Below are 13,531 nucleotides of genomic sequence, written 5' to 3'. Positions count from 1 at the left end.
AGAGAAACTGGAAGAAAACAAAACAAAGTTTGAAAAAAACCCAGAAAGGACAGAAAATTGTACAAGTTTGTAAATCTGATTCCTAGAAGCTCTTCCCATAAGTAAATAACTAATTTTCCCTGAAAAAAGTGCATTTAAGCAATTGTTGACACAGAGTTCAAAAAGGCCAGGTTAAGTAAAAAATGACAGAATAAGACTTTATATTGGAAATGGAGAGCTAATTGGCTAGTATTCTGCATTTCAGAGGCAGAAGTATAAGCAGAAGTTCAAGTGTAGGCCTGGAGTGAGCAGATTCTGGATTTGAGTCCTGGCGGCTCCCGGAGCAGCTGTGTGACTTGAGTGAATGCCTTAATCCCACAGACCCTGGTCTCTTCAGCTCTGAGGTGAGGATCAGTAACAATACTTCCCGAAATATAAAGTTGTGAGGATTTGATGAAAGAACACAGGAAAAGTGCTTGCCCCAGGATCAGATTCAATCTAAGAGGTGAGTAAAGGAGCGCTCATGTTACAACTATTTCTACCTATGATCCTTAAATTTTATTTCTGAAAAAATGAGATCATCATTTAGTCTTGAGATGCTAAGTTTTTATTTCCTCAGAAGAAATGTGACATCCCCTTCCTAATATGAATAAGAACTTCAGTCACACTGAAGTCTTCACATTTAAAATAAAACAATAAGCAATGGCTTTTAGATATGCATATGCGGGGCTTTTTTAATCAGGTAAACAAATTTGTAGAGTTAAGTAGGTGGAAAATAATTTGTTTCATTTATTTCCTTCCTTCCTTCCTTCCTTCCTCCTTCCCTACCTTCTTGACCCCCCTTCATTCCTTCCTCCCCTCTTCCCTTTCTCCCTCCCTCCATTAACAAGATGTGCAAATGCATGTATACAAGGTTCTGTGACAGTAAAATATCTACAGACAGTGTGTCAAGCAGCTAAGTGTTATAGAAAAGTCTGAGAAGGGAAATTTTAGAGCCTCAGTTGCAACCCTGGCTCACACCAACAATGAGACAGCAGGCAAGTTACTTAACTACCTGGTAGTCTGTAAAATAAGTGGCTTGGCAGGTAATTACTAAGGTTTCCTCTAGCTTTAATTACTGGATTGTACTTTTATTTCTGGAGAGCCACAAACAGACATCCATTTCAAATGTGTTGTTAAAAATGGTCCTGTGTTTGTAATAGTAATTTCATCCGTAAGAAAAGAGTAAAATACTATTCATTTTTAAAATGCTATTTTATATTCTGAATTGATATGTTGGGCCAATTATTTGGCTATATTCTAAATTTCAAAACCAGAGTTGGTTTTATATGTGTGTGTTTAATTTCCAGGCCCAGGAGTCCTTTTTGTTTTTGTTTGTTTTGTTTTGTTTTTTTAGTTAGAAACCCACATGGACCTCTTTCCCCTGCAGCCACTTGGTATCTGTATTGGTATAAAACTGCTTCACCTGCCAGACTGCAGGGTGTGCGGACAACTGTGCAAAGGACAAGCAGTGCCCTCCTTTGGCTTCAAAGGGCAGATGCTCCATCCTTCAGCTCCAGCCATCTGTAGTGGCCTGAGCTTCAGTCACTGGGAACTCCCACATCAGTGCAAGTATTTGTAAGAGTCTAGTAGACGGTGTAGAGTCCTCCTTTGAATATCTGAGGCTGACAGACCAAGGAAGCGCCTTGTGCCGTGAAAACCTCCAGTGCCCACTCCTTCCTCTTGCTGGTGTTCCTGAACATTTTGTTCAAGGCCTGACCACCTTGTTTCAGGAGGAGTCTCTAAAGGGCAGTAAAGAGGGAACTACTCAGAGAAAGACTCTTGAGTCCATTCGCTGCTGCTGCTGCTGATTCAACTTCAGAACCCACTTCTGACTTCTTACTTAGTGTGTGCTGTCCTTGAGCTAGGCGGGGAGCGCACAGCAGCGAGCAAACACAATGCAGACTTATCACGGTGACCCGGCCACTGTGGGTTTACTCCCTAGCCTGTGAAATAAGGATACTACTTACCTCACAGAGCTGGCGTGATGATACAAGGAGATAAGTGACCAGGCACTTGAAGAGTCACTTTGTAGAAGTATCTGCAAGGTGCAATGTGGGCACAGGATTTTTTTAAAAAAGGAAATTTGTTCCTGGAGGTATGTAGAGACATTTTCCCCAATAGGCGCAGCTTAAATGGAAGTGGAGAGAGGAATTTAAACGATTTGGCTTTTCTCATTTTCAAACACTGGAACCTGATATCCCGCGCAGCACCCCTCCCCGGACCAGTCGCCGAGGGGAATGCCAGCTGAATAGAGATGCCAACAGAGAAAAAAGATCGCGCCCATTCCAATGCTGGCCATGTCCACCCATCCAGACCTTCCTGACCTGTTCTCTCTTTTTCCTCTTTCCACGCCCGCCTGATCCCAGCGCCCGGGAGAACAAGCCCCGGCGACCCTGCCCCGACCCCGGGCTTCTGCGCTATCAGGGCGGCTGCGGTCCAGCGGGTCTGGGAAAGGGAGCGCGCGCGCGGACAGGGCGTGGGGGGGCGGTGGAAACTGGCCGGGGCGGGCGGGGCAGCCAGGTGGGCGGAGCATGGGGCGGGGCCATGGCCTCAGCCGGGCGGCAGGAGCCGCGGAAGGACTTGGAAAGGAAGCTGGGGCGAAGGGGAGAGGCTGGACCAGGCTGTGGAGGGCGTGTCCGGGGGCGGGGTCACTGGATGCGTCTCCTGCCGGTGCAGGCGGAGCCCGGGAGGGGGCGGGGAGAGGCGGGGCCGAGCGTGAGTGGGTGGGGCCCGAGGGGAGGGTCCCGGGCGGGGCGGGACTGAGCGGCGCGCGGGGGCTGAGCCCTTCTAGTCTGTCCGCCTGCGGGCTCCAGAGCTGCGCTTGGTGCTGGAGCCCGGGACGCGGGGCCCCGGGGGAGAAGGGCGCGCTGAGATGGCTCCGCGGGGTCTCCCGGAGTCCGCCGTCCTCGCCGCTGCCGTCTTCGTGGGAGGCGCCGTGAGTTCGCCGCTCGTGGCCCCGGGTGAGTGCCTTCTCGCAGGCGGGGCGCGCAGGAGGAGGCGAGGGATCGGGACGGCAGCCCCGCTGCGCCTCGAGCTGCGCTGGTCCTGGCACCGCCGTGGGGTCCCCGCGCTGAACATCTGGCTGTTCGGGAGTGGCCGGGGCCGCGCGCGGCGCGTGGCGATGGCTCCCGCTCCTCCCTTCCCGCCTGCCCGGCTCCCGCCTTCCCTCCTCCCCGCGGCTCCTCCGGGGACCTGTTACCCCCCGCCCCCACCTCTGCGCGGTCCGGTGTGTGGGGGCCCGGCCGGCTCTCGCCTTCCTCGGGAGCGCTTCCGCCCGGGCCGAGCTCCTCGGAGCCCTGCGGACCCCTTTCCTGCCCTTGTCCTCAAAGGCCCGCGCGCGAAAGATCGTGACACCGGGGACCGGGTGCGCTGTCGCCGCCTTCCTCCCCCCCACCTTTTTTTTTTAAACCTTGAGGAGTTCCAATTTCTTTTCTTTCCAGGTTTTCATTTATTTTAGTGGTTGGTGGATTCTTGTAACAGGTTGGGGATTTCCGATTTCCTCCCACATATCCTGGGTAAATCAGGCTTGGAAAAAGGGAAGGCGCGTTTGTAAACTTACCTCCTTTTTCTTCTTTGAGTCGATTCCTGTCACCACAAAAGGAACCTTCTGTGGTCAGAGCAGGAAGCCACCAGCAGAGATGATAAAATGCAATGATGACCTTGGAGCAGGAGTTTTTAACTGAAATCAAAGAGGAGGTGTAACTTTTACAGAAGTCCTGTCTCACACTCTTGTTTTTATAACTGTAGACACCAGGGATTCCTTACTACCGGGCCCCCTCTTAATTGCCACCGTACAGCAGTAGTTTAAAAAAAATGATAAACGTATGCCTTCTTGGCCATTTGGGGTTACTACAGCCTGGAATCTTACGTCAGCAAACTCTTCCAAGCTTGAGCAGCGTCTCTTCAGTCCAAATAATAAGCAAGTAACTGGAAGCCTTCCAGCCATGACTATCTCCTCCATAAAAACACATATACTGCTCTTCACTCCTGAGAAGAATCCACTTGCTTACAGCTTTTAAACTAGCTTATCACGCTGGCCTTCTCTTTTTCACAGAAACCAGGATATGTTAGGAAGGGAACAGGATGGATAATATGTCTCCGGAGTCTTGATTAGCAGATCCGTATTTCCTTCAGCCATCCACCCTGAGGAAACGGCCGCTAGTGACATGTATTATTGGATGGGAGATTTTGGCTCTCACCCTGCATTTCATTGCTGAGACAGATAGGTGCATCATCAGGTTCAAATTGGACCCCAGTTGTAGACAGTACGTAGAGGGCTAGAGTCAGTTGCTCCGGAATTTGAAGAGCTTGACTTGGCAGGGAAATTGTTAAAAATTCAGCACAAGATGCGTACAATCAGTCACAGCAGGAGATATCCATCTGTAGCGTGAGTTTGTGTTTCGATGCATCTTTGAGCGACACACAGCTTTCAGGATTGGAGTAGGATGACGAAAGCTCTTAATTACACAGTATAACACTTTAGAAGAATGAGGTATCTAAAAAGGAAAGGGTACAGGGTACAAATGTGCCAGTGTGACTTGAGACCTGTTTTATGAAGAAAAGATGCCCTGACCAGCCAGCATCTGGTCCCTGTGGAATCTAAGACGATGTTAAAGTTTGTAGGGACTGTTTTAGGGAAGTAGGGAGATGGGGAGTAATGTTGAGTGCCTGCTATGTGTCAAGCTTTGAGTTGGGCACTTTACATTCATTTTTGTACTTATTTCTCAATTCTATGAAGTTCTTATTTCCAGTGAGGCACCTGAGGCCCAGAGAGATTAAACAGTTGGCCCAACATCACACAGCTGGTGTATCAGTCAGCATTCAGTCCGAGAAGCAGAATCTCTAGGAGCGGGTGTGTGTGTGTGTGTGTGTGTATGTGTGTCTATAAGTATCTTTATCTTTGATAACCCAGCCTGCTTGATCCCAAAGTTCATTCTCTTTCCACTATACCGCACTGCTTCCCAGGGAGAAAATAGAACAGAAATCACCTTCAGCGTCTTGTTGAGATTCTGAGATAGGAAGTTTAGGACATCATAATATTGTAAGCATGCAGTTATCAGAAGTTGGGAAGCAGAGAAAAGAAGGACAGGTAAGTTCAAAGTGGGTAGTGGCAATGTCTCTTTCACTTCCTGCCTCGTAGAAGAATCTCATTAAGCTTCTGTCTTAGTAGCAAGCATTCGAAACCGTATACCACCAGCAGCCAGAAGGGATGGTTTTCCACATCTTGGCTTACTTATGTCTTTAAGTTCTCTGGTTACTTAGGGCTTAGGTTCTCTGCAGACAGTGGACATGGCCTTTGAGTAAGGAGTGGGCTGAAAAGGACCTGGGGCTGGTGAATGAGAGGTGCTCTCTCCTGGGGCTGTGTGGGCTTCCATCCAGCCTCCTGACTCCTCATTTAGATGCTAACGATAAGCTTTATTAAATTCTGGGTTCTTCTTTGGCCAGGTAGCTGCCTAGCTGTGTCTGTACATTAATCTTAGTCAGTGGACAGAGTGTTTTGAGAAAGCACCCCTTAGAGCTTGGGCTTTCGTGCCCCAATTTCATTTAAAGAGAAAATGCAAAATTCCAGGCGTGCCTGTCCTTCCCTTTCTCCCCGCCCCCCCCCCCAATAAATTAAACAAACTGTTCAGAAGTTTCAGTGGTTGCATTTGAATGAGAGAGAGACCAAAGCCCCAGGTGGTAGAGAAAAAAGGTTTCGTTGTTACTTTTTAAAGAATTGTTGGTCTCTGATGTTGAAGTTTAGTTACATATTGGGACAAAAAAGAAGTTATTTTAAACCCTACAAAAAATGAGTTAAATTGTCTGGTTTCTGAGAATTTTAGGGCAGTTACTTGCATAATTCTAAAGATTTGGTGGGCTGCTGGAAGGGGGGAGAAGAGTGAGTCTGGCTAAAATTGCGATATTTAGCTAGTACATTGAGGGCACTATACTTTTTTTGGAGGAAGGAATGCAGTGTTTATTATACCTGTTTTGTGGCAGGCTCTGGTCTAAGTACTCAGATCGTTTAATTCTTACAACATCCTGTCAGCTAAATAGTTTTATTCCTCCATGTATGATGAGGAAATGGAATCCTGAGAAGTTAACTTGAAAAAGTCACTTAAGTGTGTAAGTTGAATTTTTAAAAAAAATAAATTTATTTATTTATTGGCTGTGTTGGGTGTTCGTTGCTGTGTGCGGGCTTTCTTTAGTTGCTGTGAGCGGGGGCTCCTCTTCATTGTGGTGCGCGGACTCTTCATTGCTGGCTCCTCATTGCCGTGGCTTCTCTTGTTGTGGAGCACAGGCTCTAGGCGTGTAGTTGCGGCACATGAGCTCCATAGTTGCGGCACATGAGCTCAATAGTTGTGGTTCACAGGCTTAGTTGCTCTGTGCCATGCGGGATCTTCCTGGAGCAGGGATCAAACCCGTGTTTCCTGCATTGACAGGCAGATTCTCAACCACTGCGCCACCTAGGAAGCCCTGTAAGTTGGATTTTGAGCTTGACTCACATCTGTTCAGTTCTGAGGCCTGTTGTTACCAGATCATTTTGTTTTTCTTTAGAATGAGGAGTTTCTTTTTATTCTAAGATATTTATAAAGAATCATTAATAGGGCAGTGGCATGATAGAGTGGAAAGAGCAGCAAGCTCTAAGTCAGAACCCTGGACTTGAAGTGTGCCTGTCACTTTCTGGAGTGTGGGTTTCTTTGCCTCTATTTTCTTGCCTGTAAAATGGGTGTGTGTCAACCCCTATCTTTTTCTGCTTACTCTCTGCTAGTAAGGAGCAAATGAGCTGCTGTCTCTGAAAGGTCTTGGCAATTGGCAAAGTGGCATATATCTTTTATCCTGTGTATCTTTTTTCCTGTATTTCTTACCCAAAGTACCCATTAGACTAGACTTATAATGTCAACCAAACTGTGTAATAAATGTAGACCACACATGTTTTCATTCTGGAAGTAGTGATGGTTTTGTAATCATAGTTTCATTGTAAATATATAAAGTCCAGAGTGACACCTCAGATCCATGAGTTTGCTGCCATTGACTGGAAGTTAAGTAGCCAAACCTTTTTTTCCTATTTCTCCTCAGCTAAAATACAGTGCTCTTGGTATTTCTGAATAATTTCCCAAAAGATTTAAAGTTTGGGGAGAAGGGGAGAGAATCACCCTTGATCTCACGAGGCCAAGGCATTTGTCATTGTCGGCCTATTTCATCCTGGTCTTCTTCGTATGTATTTTCTACTTGAAGAGCATCATAATGCAATATACTTTTTCACCCTGCATTTTTCACCTAATGTTGTACTTAAAGGTGTCTCCATTTCCCTACACACTCAAAAAGTGGGGGCATAATATTCCATTACATGGAGTCTCTGTATTTTACCTCACTGTGCTTCCACTGTAGATTTTTTTTGCTAACTATTTTTAAAGGAATTTTAAAACTCATTATTTCAGTGAACAACTATGTGTAAAGCTTTGTCTGGGTATCGATGACTTCCATAGAAATGGGTCCCTGTAAAGGCAGTGTTAGGTCAAAAGTCTTCATGTTTGAGGCCATTGGTGACACCCATCTTAGTGACCTGAAGGTTGTTCCAGTTTACGTCCTCACAGGTCAAAGGACTCGCTTTTCACACCGTTGGCATTTTCTCTGAAAAAACATATTTGCTAACACGTAAGGCAAAAATTAGTACCTTGATTGTTTAAATGTGTATGTCTTTGATTACTAGTAGGTTGCCTGTTTTCTTCTAGTATAATATTTGAGCCATTGGCACATGCCTGTAATCCTTTCCAGATGATTCTGAAATCTGAAAATCTCTGAAAACCAAAAGATTTTTGAGGCTTTTTGCCTGCTTTGTTGGTGGGTAAAACCTACCCTGAACCAATGTGGGATTCTATAGTGTATACTTATCTCACTTATTGCTAAGTTTTGGCTGCAGTAATATTAATGAGTTTGATTTCTGAGTGTTACGTAATGTGTGCTAAAGGCATTGTGTTACCTTTCTAGAATTATAAAGTCTGAATTTCCAGGCATATCTGACCTCCAGGTTTTCAGATAAGGGATTATGGCCCTGCATTTCCTCTTCCATGACTCATCTGTTCTTTTTTTTTTTTTTTTTTAAGTTTGTCATTTTTTTTTAAGCTCTTTATTGGAATGTAATTGCTTTACACTGTTGTGCCAGTTTTTGAGGTACACCACAGTGAATCAGCTGTATTTATACATGTATCCCTGTATCCCCTCCCTCCTGCGACTTCCTCCCACCCTCCCTATCCTGTCCCTCTAAGGCATCACCCATCAATGAGTTGATCTCCCTGTGTTATGCAGCAGCTTCCCACTAGCTATGTATTTTACACTTGGTAGTGTATCTATGTCTACGCGACTCTCTCACTTCGTCTCAGCTTCCCCTTCTCCACCCCCCACCCCCACCCTGTATCCTCACGTCCGTTCTCTACATCTGCATCTTTATTCTTGCCCTGTCACTAGGTTCATCAGTACCATCATTTTAGATTCCGTATATATGAGTTCACGTACGGTATTTGTTTTTCTCTTTCTGGCTTACTTCGCTCTGTATGACAGTCTCTAGGTCCATCCACCCCACGACAAATAACTCAATTTCGTTCCTTTTTATGACTGAGTAATATTCCATTGTATATATGTGCCACATCGTCTTTATCCATTCATCTGTTGTGACTCATCTGTTGTCGTTTGTGGGCAGCCAAATGTACAACTGCTCAAAATAGTAAAACACCCTGTGGAGAAGAACCCCTCAAATGAGTGCCACCTTGTGAAAAGAAGCACTGCTTTGGCACTTTAGCGTGGAATTTAATAAAGGAAGGACATGTTGGCAACGCTGAGGTTTCCCTATTCTAGGTGGGTTTAGGGGTGGGGGCCCGTTGTAGTGGAAACTCTGTTTCCTCTGCCAGTTATCCACACAGCTTTCTTTGTAAGGGAGAAAAGAAAGGGAATCTGCCCAAGGGACCTTTTGGGGAGGGAGGGATGGTGGAGGGTGGTGGACACCCCAGGCAAACTGTGTTCCTGTGCCCAGTCATCTCACCTTGAGCATCCCTGTGCCAGCTTCTTGAACTCAGAGTTTTTCTGTCCCCCCTTGGCAGTACCCCAGAGTTCCTGCCTTCTTGTCTATCCCAGACCCCAAATAGCTGTTAGCTCTTCCTGACTCTCCCCTCCCCCTGTTTTGTTTGCACACCCCTGTGTAGAACTGCATTCTAGCCATTAAGAAAGTGCCTGCAGGGTCGCCTCATTGGCGTGGTGGTGACGATTACGTGAGCTAAAAACAGAAGAGTGCCTGGCGCAGTGTTTGGCAAGCAGTAAATGCTAAAAAAGTATATGGTTATTGCTTTGACCTCAACCAGATACTACCTATCACAGCGATCAGATGGGACAAAGTTGCTGGCTGCTCCAGAATTCTCCTTTCAGGTCCTCTGCCATTGCCTGAGGTGTCCCCTGACTCATCTTGCTCCCGAGCCCGGGCTGCGAAGTCTGGGGCATCGTGGGTGGGAGGCTGAGGAGGCAAGTTGGGCAGAGCCAAGGTCCCAGGGGAGGAGTAGGGACAGTGAGCCTGACAGGGAGCTCTCTCGGGGTGCGGGGGGAATATGTGGGGCTCAGCCATTAGCTACCAAAATTAGGCAAGGAAGGAGAGGAAGAAAAAAGGAAAGAAACCATTAATCCTTATAAGGGTAGAATGTGGCAGTTTCTTTTGGAAGAATTTGGAAAGATCCACCAACTGGTTTTTTCTGGCCTATGGATCTGTAGCTATAGTCACAAAGTTTTGACAGTTTTCCGCTAGGACTGGCGTAATCATCCTATTGGCATCCTGTTTGATTCTCCAGGGTGGAACTGGTCATTGTTCATCTTCTCATTGTTCACCGGTGCATGTTGTGTTGAAGGAGAATATAATTAGAAGTACATATAGTATAAATAACAATATATAATATGTGATATATATATGTATAATAAGAAATATATTTAGTCTCTGCCCTTGGTTCCTGACACAAAGTTCCTCAAACCCTTGGAATTTCCTAAATGACAGGAGCGTCTTTTTCCGTACGGAGCCCCCATGGAGCGTATGCTGATGAGGTGACTTAGGGTGGTGCCCCTGGATAGCCTCAGCATGGGGCTGGTCACCTGAAGGAGGGTGGAAGTAGAGGGCTGAAGCTTTCAGCCTCACCCAGCCACCTCTGGGAAGGGGCAGGGGCAGGGGGAGGGCCGCAGACAGATCGCCTTAAAAATTTGAATCACAAGACTTGTTAGCTTCTTTCTGGGTTGGTGACCGTGTAGAGCAGTGTGGAGAGTAGTGGACCCAGAGGGCATGGAAACCCCACCCCTTTCCCCATCCCTGGCCCTGTGCATCTCTCCCATCTGTCTGTTCCTGAGTGATGTCCTTTTATAATAAACTAATGATCTAGTAAGTAAAATATTGCCCTGAGTTCTGTGAGCCACTCTAGCAAATTAATCGAACTCAAGGAGGGGGTCCTTGGAACCTTCAGTCTATAGCCAGTTGGTCAGAAATACAGGTGACAACTTGGACTTGGAATTGGCATCTGACAGGTGGGGGCCCTGGGGGTGGGGAGTCTTGTGGGTCTGAGCCCTTAACTTGTGGGATCGGACGCTTTTTCCAGGTAGTGTAGGAATTGAGTTCGTTGCTTGGTGGTGTGGGGGAAACACATGCTGGAATGAGGAGGTAGAACCCTGTAGCATTAGCGCTGACGATCTCCTCAAAGCTTGTTTAGCAGAGGAGGATACTGAGTTGGCCTAGCCAGGTCTTAAGGGGGTTATTTACTCTGTCTAGGACGCTTCCCATTGTGTTAAAGCTGTCTCTCCACTACAGTGGACCCCACTTTGCCGCTTCTGGCAAGGTCTACACTTGTACTTGGTCCTCACACTCCAGGGTCTGGTTTCTCAGCTCTCTGGATATGGGGTGAGCAGGCCCTGAGAAGAATGACTGTGGCTAACTGACTTCTGAGAGTAATTGTGTTTTTCTTAGTCATGTAATGTTAGCGTCAGAGGGGACTCCGTGGTCATCTTATAATGAAGCCCTCCCTTTGCAGATGGGGAAGCTTCAGGTTCAGGAGCCGCTGGGAATCAGGAAGGGCCGTAGCCGCAGTCGAGGAGCAGAACGTTAGGTTCAGTGAGGGAGGGCCCGTGTGTGTGTCTTGGTCACTGTTCAAGGCTCAGATCTAAGCACAGGACCCGGAACACAGGACCCGTGTTCCTGGAACAGAGCAGACGCTTAAAAACAATTGAATGAATGAAGGAAGGAAGGAAAGAAGCCAGAGCTGGAATCCAGGTGTTCTGACTCAGCCGGAGGTTTTTTGTTTATAGTAAAGCAAAGACTTACGCTTTCCAAAATCATCCACAAATCTCAGCTGTAAGTCTCCTCTCCCCCTCCCCTCCAGAACTAAAAAGAGGCTTCTTTGTCTGCCAGCTTCTATGGGCTGTATTGCTCCAAAAGCCTGAGGTGGAGACTCTGATCATGGAGAAAAAAGGAATGACAATAAAAAAGTAAGCAAGTATTGTCTTATCAGGTGAATATAGTGGGACATTGACACACTTGAAATGTGTCTGACAAATTTTCAGTGCAGAGGTTTTCAAAACCCAAATCCATTCTTGAAGTTCTTTCCAAAGACAAACTGAATTCAGTTGTGTTTCTCCAACCAGTACTTTATTTTATTTTTTTAAAATTAATTAATTAATTAATTGGCTGCATTGGGTCTTCATTGCTGCACGTGGGCTTTCTCTAGTTGTGGCGAGTGGGGGCTGCTCTTCATTGTGGTGCACGGGCTTCTCATTGTGGTGGCTTCTCTTGTTGCAGAGCATGGGCTCTAGGCACGTGGGCTCAATAGTTATGGCTCTTGGGCTGTAGAGCACAGGCTCAGTAGTTGTGGCTTAGTTGCTCTGTGGCATGTGGGATCTTCTTGGCCCAGGGATGGAACCCATGTACCCTGCATTGGCAGGCTGATTCTTAACCACTGTGCACCGGGGAAGTTCCTTCAACTAGTACTTTAAATGCATCTGTTAGTTTTATATATATATATATGTGTGTGTGTGTGTGTGTGTGTATGTGTGTATATATATATCATTCCCAATTTTATAATACTTTATACCTTTCCTTTATACCTTTGTTTCACAGTTTAATTCTTTAAGCTATTTATTCATTCAGCAAATATGAGCCAAGTGCCTTACTGGAATGCAAGGCACTAGGATGAAGTGATGCGAACAAAATAGACACAGTCCATGCCTTTATGGAGCCAGTACAGGTTATTAGGGAGGAGGATTAAACAAGCAATAATGATAAAGTGTCATTACTACCTCGATAAGGAAAGTATGGCACAGGGCCAGAGTACCTGACTTGGGGCTGGGGGTGGGACGAGAGTTGAGTACAGGTTGAGCAAGACTTTCTGGAGGAAATGAAGTTTGAACTTACGCTAGTGAAAGTGTCAGCATTAGCCAGGAGAGGAGGACAGGTGGTCGTGGAACAGAGGAGGTGAGAGCAAGCAAAGCCATAGCATGGGTCCTTAAACTTGAGCACACATCAAAATTAACTAGAACGCTGGTCACAACACAGAGAGAGCTCTCTCCAGTGTCTATAGGTCTGGAAATGGAATGGAAAATTTGCATTTCTAACTCCTTCCCGGATGATGCTGTCTAAGTATCTTAACCTGGAAATCCCTCGCCTCTTCATGGGCTAGTCATCCTGTTTTCCTGCCCATCCTTGAAGCTGAGGTCGAGGATGATACTTCCAGGAAACCTTTCTTAGGTATTCTCAATGGTTTCATCTCCTGTGAATACACACCTTGAGTCCACTGAATACATGTTGCATCTATTCTATGTTATTTAACACAGAATTGTAGGCAGTTGTTTCCACTGTGTTTTATCTTAACTAGACAGCAGGGCATATAAGACACACTCAAATATTTGGTTGCTTGATCAAATTTTTTCTTGCAAACTCTATGAGGAGCAGGTTGCTGTATTCTCTGTTTTGTAGAGGTAAGGAAGCAGATGTACAGAAGAATAACCAAGATGAGACAGGAGAAGTGGAATGTCTTGTTCAAGTCCTAGATGAGGGGAAGTCAAACCTATATACGTGTTCATTGTTCTCAAACATTCTTTGTTGTTACATGAAACTGCATGTACTCCGTGCTCAGCACTACGGGTGAAGAAAGGTCTTATATTTATTTATTATTACTGTTTTTTTCACTTCTTCATTGTAGGTCCATCTACTTAAAGAGAAAACTAAAGCAGCTTATTAATTGAAAGTAGATTTTGTCCTTAGTGGAAAGTAGGCGATTATCCAAGGAATTCTTCAGGAATTGTCTATTTACTTTTAGAGTAAATATTTGAAGGGACTAATTCAATTTACATGTCATTAGATTTCAAAATGATTTTTATAAAATTTTGATGTGAGGGAGATATTTTTAAAAATCGATTTCAGTTTCCTGAAAAGACACAGATTAGACAATTATGCCATTACCCTTCTTAAGTGGCCAGATAAGTTTAGCCGAGTGGTGGGAGATTTATAAAGAACCTG

At 45.7% G+C, this 13,531-nt stretch overlaps 1 protein-coding gene across 2 annotated transcripts in view; it reads left to right on the top strand.

The window, feature by feature from the left end:
• Window positions 1-2,752: 2,752 nt before the first annotated feature.
• The window catches only part of RELL1 (RELT like 1), a 63,035-nt gene continuing 52,256 nt past the window's right edge, over window positions 2,753-13,531 (top strand). For both annotated transcript variants that reach the window (XM_057728268.1, XM_057728267.1), the window contains exon 1: window positions 2,753-2,981. In XM_057728268.1, the coding sequence (XP_057584251.1) occupies window positions 2,894-2,981 (88 nt within the window). In that variant the 5' untranslated portion in view covers window positions 2,753-2,893. The remainder of the gene's footprint in view (window positions 2,982-13,531) is intronic.

This window comes from Hippopotamus amphibius, chromosome 3, assembly GCF_030028045.1.
Source record: "Hippopotamus amphibius kiboko isolate mHipAmp2 chromosome 3, mHipAmp2.hap2, whole genome shotgun sequence".
Lineage (NCBI taxonomy): Eukaryota > Metazoa > Chordata > Mammalia > Artiodactyla > Hippopotamidae > Hippopotamus > Hippopotamus amphibius.
Note: the sequence above shows the minus strand (reverse complement) of the source record. Positions and strands in the feature narration are given on the sequence as shown.